This window comes from Alosa pseudoharengus, unplaced genomic scaffold (assembly GCF_046254945.1).
Source record: "Alosa pseudoharengus isolate Yale_2024_CS ecotype anadromous, Long Island Sound unplaced genomic scaffold, YU_APseudo_1.1 YU_APseudo_1.1_scf_2, whole genome shotgun sequence".
NCBI lineage: Eukaryota > Metazoa > Chordata > Actinopteri > Clupeiformes > Clupeidae > Alosa > Alosa pseudoharengus.
Genome location: NW_027468663.1, coordinates 37244032 through 37256272, shown reverse-complemented (window position 1 = coordinate 37256272; position 12241 = coordinate 37244032). Strand labels below are relative to the sequence as shown.

At 41.3% G+C, this 12241-nt stretch overlaps 1 protein-coding gene across 1 annotated transcript in view; it reads right to left on the bottom strand.

Annotated features, from left to right (window-relative positions):
* ncstn (nicastrin) overlaps window positions 1-6887 on the bottom strand; it is a 19140-nt gene extending 12253 nt beyond the window's left edge. The window contains exons 1-7 of the mRNA XM_076294885.1: window positions 6798-6887; window positions 4340-4441; window positions 3990-4113; window positions 3492-3610; window positions 2558-2703; window positions 1893-2043; window positions 1619-1731 (exon numbers count right to left, since the gene is read on the bottom strand). Coding sequence (XP_076151000.1) covers window positions 1619-1731; window positions 1893-2043; window positions 2558-2703; window positions 3492-3610; window positions 3990-4113; window positions 4340-4441; window positions 6798-6855 — 813 coding nt within the window. The 5' untranslated portion in view covers window positions 6856-6887. The remainder of the gene's footprint in view (window positions 1-1618; window positions 1732-1892; window positions 2044-2557; window positions 2704-3491; window positions 3611-3989; window positions 4114-4339; window positions 4442-6797) is intronic.
* Between the last annotated feature and the right edge of the window lie 5354 nt (window positions 6888-12241).

Here is a 12241-nt window from a genome sequence, read left to right as displayed (position 1 = left end):
GCAGCGAACCGCGCAAAAGCAAACTCCTGGCACTTTAATTTCTTTACACCATGGCTTGTTAGTTCTCCCCCGTTTTCATCAGCTGCCCATCTGCATTTATTTTTTAACTTTTGACACCTGCCTTCCTTTAGCAACAACGCATCCATGACAGCTAGTGGCCTTGCCAAATAGACGCACACAAATCATGACGCTAATATGCGAGGTTCTGGTAGGCCCACTGGTTATGGTTTTGTGCTATAAATTAATAATATTTTATAGCAAAGTTTTAAGTTGACTATTTTAATTGTATGGTTATTTTTTGTCAACATACACTCACAACCTATTGTCGTTAAAAGTGAGGCCTAAGCAAAATAGGCTACAAGGCTGTCTGTGCGTCACAAACACGACTGACCCCCTTACTCGACACGCTCAGTCAAAACCTTCCGTCGCAAATTGTGAAAAACATTGTTGTATGTCATAACAGACGGGATAATAAATTGCATAGGCTACGGTTTATATTGCGTCGCTTTACACATAATGTTAGTTGCATTGATTAAAAACTGTAACAATAATAGTAGCCTACATCGGGTGGCATAGCAGGCTATCTGTTCAAGTCATAGGTGACACCCAAAATGAATGACCCCCCCTGACAAGAGTTCGCGATAGTAAGTGTCTACATTGATGCACGGAAAGAACAAAGCCTCCGAATTCGCACATAGAGCTCACAATATCATATCCAAAAAAGTTAAACGGATTGGCCAACCTCATCAGCTGTCTCGATTGTGTCACTATAATCCAACTTTTAGACCGTTATAGTCCTCCATACGTGTTCTTTTTTTTAAGCAAACGCCCGAGACAAGTGTGTAGCTACAACATACAAAGCGAAACTCATGGCTGACGTAGGCCGTATAGGACGTATCTTCTTGAGCGGTCACGGATTGAGACACAGAAAGTTCTCAAGAACACTATTAGGTCTTTAAACATTTACCTAATATTTGTAGTTGCCTTAAAAAAGGAAAAGCAAAGGTGACAGTCCCCCCTTCTCCTATTTTTTTTCTCATCGGATCTGCATCGATCTCAAATATGACATTTCTAAAATCAAATTGACGGAAATCCGTCCTATGACGGAGAACTTTAATCCTTGCATTGTGTGTTATAGAAACTTAAATATGTTTCTTAAAATCTATGCTAATGGGATATTCTAAAACCTTCAAAGGTGGGACCTTACTAAAAACATCAGCTATAGAATTATGATGATAAAATTGTTGTCTTTTGGTTTTCAAGGCAGGGCAACAGATCAAAATATGGCTCACTGACTGGGGCGTTTTGCAAAATTGGCATAATGGAGGATCTTAAACATGGTAAGATAAGAGAAAGAAAACAAACTAAAGAATGGATGGAAGAGGGAAAGTGTGTGTGTGTGTGTGTGTGTGTAGCAGTAGGCTATATGAGAGAACAAGAGAAGAGAAAGACAGAAAGTAAGATGCAGTGCCTACAGAAAACGTATAGATTAACAGCTTAACATAGCTTAAAGCTTAATGTCTAACATGTCAGGATGCCAGGGATGTTGTTTGTTGATTTGTCTGCAGGTCTGAATACAAACATGGACATGTGGGTGGGACATCTGGCTGTCACTTACCCTGGTTGCTGCGACAACCACGCTCTCATTGGCCTTATGTCCCTTCGCTGTGGTATTGATTGGATGGAGAGGAGCCCAAACATTAAAATCCCCCAGTGGATCACAGACAGTCTCTGGAAGCCAGAAAGACAGGGGGAGAGGGGGAAAGAGAGAGACCGAGACTGATACGTTGGAGACAGTGTGTATATATGTATGTGTGGCTGTGCTGGTGACGGCGTGTGTGTGTGTGTGTGTGTGTGTGTGTGTGTGTGTGTGTGTGTGTGTGTGTGTGTACCTGGGTTGAGGCTGTAGTTGTTCTGGATGTCGTTGCGTCTCATGCAGGTGGCGGTGCTGGTGACGGCGTGCATGTGGGAGAAGAGCTGCAGGGCACACAGGGGGTACGCTGGCGCACTCCCATTCACCCCCATATTATGCTCCGAAATACACTACACACAGGTGCACACACACACACACACACACAGACGCACACACACACAAAGAAAAACAAACACAGAAACACACAAGAGAGAGTGAGATCACAAGAGAGAGAAAGAGTGAAACAAAAAAAGCAATACTTGGAATAAGACCTCAGCTATTCTCTGCAGGTACTATAATTCTCACTCACACAGTCCTTGGAAAACATGCACTACTTACACATATAAAAGTATAATATGAGCACACAAAAGGCACACTCACAAAGTCTGTCCTCCACACACACACAGTCTGCCCCCCCCCCCCCCCCCCACACACACACACCTCAAATGGAAATAACAACTTGACATAGTCTACTGACAAACACACACACCTAACTGCTGGTGTGTTCTTGGATCCTTTCATCTCTCCACACAGCAGAGGGAACACACACACACACACACACACACACACACACACACACACACACACACACACACACACACACACACACACACACACACACACACACACACACAAAGGGCATACCTTGCGGATGACTGCAGTCTGGTTGTCGTCCTTCATGGAGAATATGGGGAATTTGAAGTCCTCAAAAGACAGTCCATTGCCCAGAGGATTCCACACTGTTCCATTACAGTCTGCCAGCCGAGGACCATAGGTGTCCGAGTATACGCCTGACAGAAAATGGCATTCAGTATGATTTTGTTTATAAACAGCAACAATCATATCCTTTCATAGTTGGCTACAGTTTGATGTGTCTGAAATAAATGGTAGAATATAAAAACAAACACGTCTGTGGATCACCCCCATATTATGCTCCGAAATACACTACACACACACAGGCGCACACACACAGATGCGCACGGGTATGGGCTGATCTTTGTAGCCAACTATTCATTGTTATTTTTCTTTTTTAAAGGAGTGATATAAGCTTATGTTGTTTCCATTTTTGCAGGACCATTCATATTTTTGTGATTGGTCAAGATTGTTAGAAGTTAATCATTTAGCTCTTGTGACTGCTCTAAAGTCTTTGATCAAGATTCTTCATCATTCAATGTGGTTTCCCCAGTGTGGATAAGGGGAGAAGCAGAGAACAATACAAAGACAGTTATATTTACTATGGTGCACTAAAGACATAGTTATATTTACTATGGTGCACTAAAGACATAGTTATATTTACTATGGTGCACTAAAGACATAGTTATATTTACTATGGTGCACTAAAGACATAGTTATATTTACTATAGTGCACTAAAGACATAGTTATATTTACTATGGTGCACTAAAGACATAGTTATATTTACTATGGTGCACTAAAGACATAGTTATATTTACTATGGTGCACTAAAGACATAGTTATATTTACTATGGTGCACTAAAGACATAGTTATTAATTCACAGATCTACTTAGCGTGCCCCCAGCGGTATGCCAACTCTCTCTCTCTCTCTCTCTCTCTCTCACCTGTGTACTGATTGGGGCACTTGTTGTGAGGGGAGAACCCCTGAACAGGGCTGGAGTTGGGGATCACCACGGCAACTCCCGCCACTCGGGTGGAGTTCTTCATCCGCATCATGACGGCGCTGCCATAAGAAAAGATACATGAGCGCATATTAGCACAGGTGACATTTAGAGTGTGAAAAAAGCAGAAACTTCTATCCCATCGCAAGGTTCAGCAACAAAGAAAAAGGTAGCCTTTATTTGCACACCAAACTTCACTTCCATGCATCACCTTTAATGCCAACCTTTTGGCCAGCTATTTTCATCCATCAAATGTCATCTCTTTAAGGTTTCTAATCTTGCACACTACAAGCACATTTAGTTTAAAATCCCAGAATTAAGCAAGCCTGTGGGATATGGCATGACAAGCAGGAATATTCTTGGTTCGACATGATATCTCAGCTACTATGAGGGTGTATGTTATTGTGTAGCCTATGTGCATGTGTGTGGGTGTGTATATACCTGTTGAAGAATGAAGCATCCATGAGTACCATGTAGGGTGCATGAAGGCCGTTATTCAGTATTATATCCAGATCTGAATCAGTCTCCAACAAATGGAGAACTCCAGTGTTTCCTGATATGGAGGCTACAAAGACACAAGGTAAAGAGATGAATTGTAAACATGCACCAAATTGTGAATCTCTAGTACTAGATAGATAGATAGATAGATAGATCAAATTGTCAAATTTGTCAAAATTGTCAAAATAGATTGTCAAATAATTTGTGTGAATGTCAAGGGTCTAAGCGACTAAAGTGTGTAATGTATCTAGTACAGACAAGTGTGTCGGATAGAGAGAGAGCCGTTTACTTACACTGGCAGCCCATCTGATGTGTCGCGTTGAGCAGGCGGACGCATGGCACAGTGTTATTCAACTCTACATAGATCTTCTGCTCCACAGAGTTACCGCTTGCAACTGGAAGACAATGATGTATAAACAGTTATTTAATACAGTTATTCAACTGAGAAATTATTAACCTGAAGCATTTACAATGGCAGATATAACGATTCAGTAGAATGACACCAGTGATACAAAAACGTATTTTCCACCGTAATTCCAACATTGTCCCACTATCAGGTCAGGTTCAGGTCAGGTCACTTTATTGGTACCCATAGGTAAACTAGGTTTACAGTCTAGGAGGCAGGACATCCTTCACACTTTGTAGACCACCACATGACACACAAAACATGACATAAAACATATAAAACGGACAGTAGAACATGAATAAAAACATATGACATAAACCATATAAAACATACAATAGATGCTACAGCTACTGTAGTGCATGACCAAGGTGCTTGTGCGTTATGTGCAAGTAATTCTACAGTTTGTTCAACAGAGTGATTGCCGCTGGGACAAAACAGTTTTTAAATCTTGTAGTCCTACATCTAGGGACTATTAGCCTCCGTCCAGAAGGAAGATACTGGAATTTCCTATTCAAAGGGTGTACGCTATCTTCTAAGATGGCTATAGCTATACGCTGTAGTTGTTTAGCATACAGGGATGTGGGGTGCAGCTGGGACTCACCAATCAGTTTACTTGACCATCTTACAATTTGATTTAAACTATTCTTGTGTTTAACTGAAGCAGACCCAAACCATGACACTAAGGGAAAAGATATAATGGATTTGATAAAAGCATGCTAAAATGATGTCCTCGTGGTCTTGTCTATATGAAAGTGGTACAGTTTCCTCAGGCAGCACAGGCGCTGTTGTCCTTTTTTACAGACAGCTTCACAGTTCTTCTGGAAGTTTAATTTAGAGTCAATAATTTCCCCTAGATATCTGTATGATTCTACTTGATCCACTAGTTGACCCTTTATAGTTGTGGCCTCATATATTGGAGTTTTACCAAAATCAATGTACATAATCCTTTATTTTGGATATGTTCAATTGAAGGTGTGACTCCTCACACCACTGGACAAAGTCTTCAATTATTGGTCCATCCTCTGTCATTTTTGTGGAGCACGCTGACGATGATAAGTAAGTATAAGTATACTCTTTTGATCCCGTGAGGGAAATTTGGTCTCTGCATTTATCCCAATCCGTGAATTAGTGAAACACACTCAGCACACAGTGAACACAAAGTGAGGTGAAGCACACACTAATCCCGGCGCAGTGAGCTGCCTGCAACAACAGCGGCGTTCCGTGCTCAAGGGCACTTCAGCCATGCCTACTGGTCGGGGTTCGAACCGGCAACCCTCCTGTTACAAGTCCGAAGTGCTAACCAGTAGGCCACGGTTGCCCCAATGACGGAGTCGTCCGCATACTTAATGATGGTGCTATTTGCATATTTGCTCTGACACATGTTTGTGTATAGGATGCACAGGAGGGGTGAAAGTACACACCCCTGTGGTGAGCCTGTAGAAGAGCAAAGCTGGCCAGACAGAACTCAGTTACTCTCTTGTCCTGTTTGTTAAAAAATCCAGAATCCAACCAACAAGATTATAACTAAAATCAAATTGTTCAACAAGGCGGTTTGGGTAAGATATGAGGTTGGATTGTAAATCAATAAAAATAATCTGTGCATGGGACCCATTTCCTTCAAGGTGTTTGAAAAGCAAACGAAACAGACTGAGAGTGGCATCTTCTACTCCACTGCGTGGCCTGTAAGCAAATTGCATGGGATCCAATGCGTGATCCTTAAAATCTGTGACGTAAGAGCGACAGGTCTAAAATCATTAAGAATTTTAGAACTGCTACCTTTGGGGACTGGGGCCACTACAGCTTCCTTCCAGATATTTGGTACATGTTGTAACTCGACACTATTCTCGATTGGTTTTCAACAGAAATCCTGTGATTGTAAAGCCGTCCTTACTTTCCAGATCGACATCCAATAATTAAAACAGGGATTTCTGACTTGCTAATGTCTTCTACATTGGTTGAGAGAGTGGAGATGTCGGCGCCGAGGGGCGCAGTCACGAGTTATCAGGCTGGTTGATACTGGGGTATTGTGTGAGTAAAAGGGAGTAGAAACAGTGTGACTGATCACTCTGCTATAGGTTCAGTTATCATTACTGACATTGAGTTCAACGTTACACCAGGCTCTGATCAACAAACTGCTCAAAATAAATTATCATACGGATAGCTATCATTTGAGGATTTAGGTTTGAAAGAAGAGCGCAGGTTTCGGCGAACCGGTGACTTGCAACATTATTGAAAATTCGACAAGCAAGCTTTAGATTTATCGGAAACCAAAACAGGCCGGCGTCAAATGATTTGTTCTGTCGCTTACTGCGCGGTCTGAATTTCAACTAAACCACAATACTTACTTTGAATGAACCAGCAAAATGCCACTGTTATTATCCATTTAGCAAAACCGGGGCCCATCTTCCTGGTTTGAAATCACAACTGGAAAAACACAGGAAGTTAGTATTTTCCGCTTCCGCTCCAGGGACTCCTTCTTCGTCTCTGGTTGTAGTCAATGTAGCCAATCCACAGCAGGACTCTGCTGTCACCCATAGGCAAAGAGTTGCAGTGCCTGTTTGCTAACCAGAGAATGTCTTACTGATTTTTCAATTTAGCCTATAATATGTCATAGGCCTACACTCAGTCAGCAGGCTACCAGACAGGGCCAGAAAGTTGGAGTCGTAACAACAATCTTCCTTTGGATTCACAGTTTACCTGGGAGGCAGATCCGGTCGGCCCGGAAGGTTTCATACAGCGCCCCAGATGTCTTGGGTAGGAAGGAAAAGTTAAAAAATAAATTATAAATATTCACATTGGTCATTGATATGTGCCATAAGGAATCTATTTATGATACGATTGACATTCTCTGATATGATATGATAAATGAACTATACCTAGAACTGCTGCTAATAGGCTATGCTATGCACCAGCCATGTGAATAGGTGTACCCTGAAAATCAATGCATTATACTGGAAATAAGTAAAAAAAAAGTAAAAAAAAAAAAAAAAAAAAAAAAAAAATATATATATATATATATATATATATATATATATATATACCGGACGGTATATATACTGCATGGTATGGAGGAAGGTGGGACAAGACTCAGTGCATTTTAAGTTACATCAAGAGGGTGAACTTTTAAAAATATACCCTAGTTTAGACTGTTCAATTTCTTTCCCCTTAAAGCAGGGGTTCTCAAAGTTTTGATTGGTGAGGGCCAATTCAGGAACCCAACATTGAACTGAGGGCCGCCAAAGGGGCGGGGGGAGAAAAAAAAAACTGGGGAAAAAATCCTATTTGTAATCATTTTAAAAACCAGGTTGCATCTCTACAGTTTCTATTTATTGCATTAAACACATTTTCATTCATAACTGAGGCTAAACCTGGCAAAACAATGCACACACAATCCCTGGGGTTCTCTACCCTCAACAGACAAATTTGGGATATAACAGTTCTGGTTGCAGTCCATTTCAAGTACAAACTTATTTAGAACAAACAGTCTCAGTGTGCCTTGCATCTTATCAGTATAGGCCTTATTCTGGGCCAATTCCAGCTACCAAAGCAGCACTGGAAAACCTGACGGCCACAAAACACCACTAAACGGAGATTCATTCTTTTTAAAGCACACAGTACAGTTGTACAGTTTTAACAGTTTTACAGATGTTATCAGATGTTATCGCGGGCCGGCAGAAATGTTTCTGCGGGCCACCATTGGCCCCCGGGCCGCACTTTGAGGTACAGGCCAAAATGTATCAGCTGTTCACTTGGTTCACCTAGGACTATGAGTTGTGCATGGTATGGGGGAAGGTGGGAAATGTCTCAGGTAAGCCTGAGTAATGTTATATCACATCTGGAGGGTATATGCTTTTATAAAATACATAGTTTAGGGTGTTTAATCAGCTTTTCCTTAGGCCAAAATGTATCAGTTAAACACTAAATACAGAACAATGTATTATGGTATGGAGGAAGGTGGGACTGCTGAGGATATAGGCTTCTATAAAATATATAGGCTAGTATAGCATTGTAGCCCCCTTCAGCCTGTGTTGTGCAATGTAGTGCAATTCCCATGTTAATCATATTTACAATATGGCTGGGCTAAAAAACAAATCAGATCCCATTTTTGTTGCAAATGACAGAATGACATGACAGATTTTTAAAGCATTCTACAAATGATTATGAGCAGAGGTCTCTGAATTAGTGATTCATATTTTAATTGAATTAATATATCTACACCATCTACAATACATGACCATAAAGGAATACAGATTTGGCAATTTTACATTTTTGTAATTTGCTACATTTTAGCAATGTGACTCCAAATGGCTTGTTGAGACCATGTCTCGCTGATGGCACCCACTGAAAATGGACACGCCATCCCCAATGTGTCCCCAGACTGACTCTGTCTGGTCCAGCTCTGGTATTGGCTGTAAAGAAACTCCTTTAAGTTCCCTAAATAAACTTCTATTTAGCCTGAAAGATGTATTTGATAAATATTATTTCAAAGTAATTAATTTGTTAGTTATGAGTATAATCGTAAACATATAATGTGAATAATGATGGTAACTAGAAAAGCATTTCCTGAAGGAAATACAGTGCATGAAAATGCAAAAAATATGATGTAAAATATCATACAGAGTAAAAACAAACTATATTGGTTGCTAGGTAGATGAGGTTTAATATAGTTAAAATGACTGAACAGTTGAATAGGTGGATATGTTTAAATGGTTAAATTATTTGCTAGGTAGATGAGGTTTAATATAGTTGGAATGACTGAACAGTTAAATAGGTGGATAGTTTAATGTTGTGGACAGAGGAAACAGTTGAACAGGATAGTTTAAATGGTTAAATTATTTGCTAGGTAGATGAGGTTTAATATAGGTGGATAGTTTAAATGGTAAAATTATTTGCTAGGTAGATGAGGTTTAATATAGGTGGATAGTTTAAATGGTAAAATTATTTGCTAGGTAGATGAGGTTTAATATAGTTGGAATGACTGAACAGTTGAACAGGATGTGTAGTCTTATATTAAGAGAATGAGACTGTATGCTTAAAGCCTGAGAAACTGACAGTTGATGCAGGTGGCCTGGCCACCTGGCACAAGATTCTAATTGCTGTGATGTCATAAAGGCCTAATAGTTTTTAATTAATAGTTTAATCAATCAATCAATCAATCAGTTGAACTGGCTCTTTGATGGGGCCTAGATGAGCAGCTGGAAGTTGATACAGGTGCAAATCAAGTTAATTAGTCCATTGTGATGTCATCAGCTCAATGTTAAGTCTATGGGGAAATTTTGAGTAGTTTTTAATAAATAGTTTAAAAAGTATAAAAGTTACAAAGATGAAAAATACAAAGCCCAGATGTTCTAAGTAAGACCTACGTAACATAGTTTGAATGTAGTTAAACGGTTGAAGCTGCATTAATTGCGTTAGAAGAAGAAGAATAAGAAGAATAATAATAAGAAGAAGAAGCCTAGGAAGAACAGTACAGTGCATTTTCATGCACTGTAATGATGCATTTTCAGGATTCTTCAGGTTCTTCTTTCAGGTGCCTGGAGTCCGGAATAGCCAGTTTTTGATGTGCAACGGCTACCGTAGTTCTAAAATTCTTTGCTGTTTTCTTGCTTTTTGCTCTACCTTGTTCTAGCCGATGTCTGGCATGTATGTGTGTAGTAAAGCAATTCTTTACATCGTGAGGCCGCGAGACTAGTTGCAGACAGTTACAGTCAAAGTTGCAAGGCTGGTTTTTCCGCTCACAGACGCTAGGGGGAAGCGAGACAGTGACCCTTCACCCCAGAAAAAGTCATATAACCATTCCAATATCTCCGAAGCTGTTAAGTTAAGGTATATTAAGCTAAAAAAAACTGCATAGTTCCCCTTTAAGGCAACTTTTAAGAGCAATAGTAATAAAATTTTAAAACAATGATGTAGATATGCAGTCTGTGGATGTGTACAAAGTCCAATAATCAAGTGTCAGGACCCTGTCAGACCTGTACCAACCCCGCCCCTTTTCTGTAAATATTTCCATCTTTAGCAGGGGGCTGTAGCCGTGCCGGTGTGAACAGGTGTAGCTGTTGCCCTGTGGCTGATGCCCTGTCCCGTGCCTTGGATGCGGATGGCTGAGTGATTGTCATGTCTTGTTCTGTCTCATCTGTCCTTGTGTCTCTCCTGTCCGGTCTATCCTTAGATCTGCTTTTTCCAGGCGCCGGGAGATTGCTGGTTGTGCTGAGACATGGAGGTTTGGGGGAGTCTAGAGGGTAGTGGGATGTTACAGACTGGTGGTGGATGGGTTGCTTAAGTCTGGTTGGGTTATGGGTGTTGATGGTGGTTGGTTTTTATTGTTGTCTATGCCCTTATGTTTTTAAACATTTCATAGCTTAAAATGGTTTGATTATATTTGCTCTTGGTGCAGACGTCCCACCAAGGTGGGGGGATGTCAGGAACCTGTCAGACCTGTACCAACCCCGCCCCTTTTCTGTAAATATTTCCAATGAATGCTTTGGGCCAATGAATGTGCCAATGAATGTGCCAATGAATGTTTTGGGTCTTTTACTTTCATGTACCATGGTCTTGTAGTTGAACTGCTTAGAGCTGCCTTTGAAAGACAATAGGGTGACCCCGCAGTCACCCCACAATTAATAGTATTAGTGTTTTTAACACTCAAATTTAAGTTTGACACCCCTAAACATCTCAAGATTACGACCCTCACTATCCGACTCAGTAACCGAAACCCTTATCCTCTGCTTCATCTCCACCCGTCTGGACTACTGCAATGCCATACTCACAGGTCTCTCCTCAAAGGCTCTGGACAGGCTGCAATGTTCAGAACTCAGTTGCCAGGGTCTGCAAGGCACTAAGCCCTGGCAGCACATTACCCCTACTCTCATGCAGCTCCATTGGTTACCAGTCAAGTTCTGCATCATCTACAAAATCCTGCTTCTCACTTACAAGTCCCTCCATGCTCTGGGCCCTAAATACCTCTCTGACCTACTCCACCCCTACACCCCTCTGCGGTACCTCCGGTCCACCTACAAGGACCAGCTGGCTATACCCCGCACCAGACTTAAGACCTTTGGGGACAGGGCCTTCTGTGTGTCTGCCCCAACTCTCTGGAACCAACTCCTTCATATCCGCAGTGCCTCTTCTATGGGCCTGTTCAAAAATCTCCTGGTGAACACAGCTCACGGCATGTCTGCACTTCCTGTTGAATAGCATCCTGGGATAGCACAGTGTTGGGGAAACCAAAAGCAAGAGACGCTCTTTAAGCTCTAGGAGCCAGGCCACTGATGTTCTGAGTTTCCTCCAAGAGGAAAAATAATGGATAAGGCGATCTGTGCGGGTGTCACTGTGCTTAACAATAACATTCACTATTGGCTCCTTCTTCACCTCTAGATCATCAACAGACACCAAAGATGAACCTATGTCAAATATTGGCCACTCACTTGCAGGTAAAGACAGAAACTCGGGGCCCTTGATTCATAAATTCCTTAGCCGTCAGCCCGCGAGACGCTTCATCAGCAGGGTTGTCTTTGGTATTCACATATCTCCATTGCTGCATGTTTGTGGCTTCTCTAATAACTGAGACTCTGTTGGCAACAAAAGTGTGGAAGCGACTTGTCTCATTTAAGATGTACTTGAGGACAGTAGTACTATCAGTCCAGAAAAATGACCTTTTAAGTTGTAACTGAAGCTCTCTCAGCAACATCTTATCCACACGAATGGTTAGCACAGCTGCAGCAAGCTCGAGGCAAGGAATAGTGACTTGTTTCAAAGGTGCAACTCTGGCTTTTCCTACAACAAACGAGAT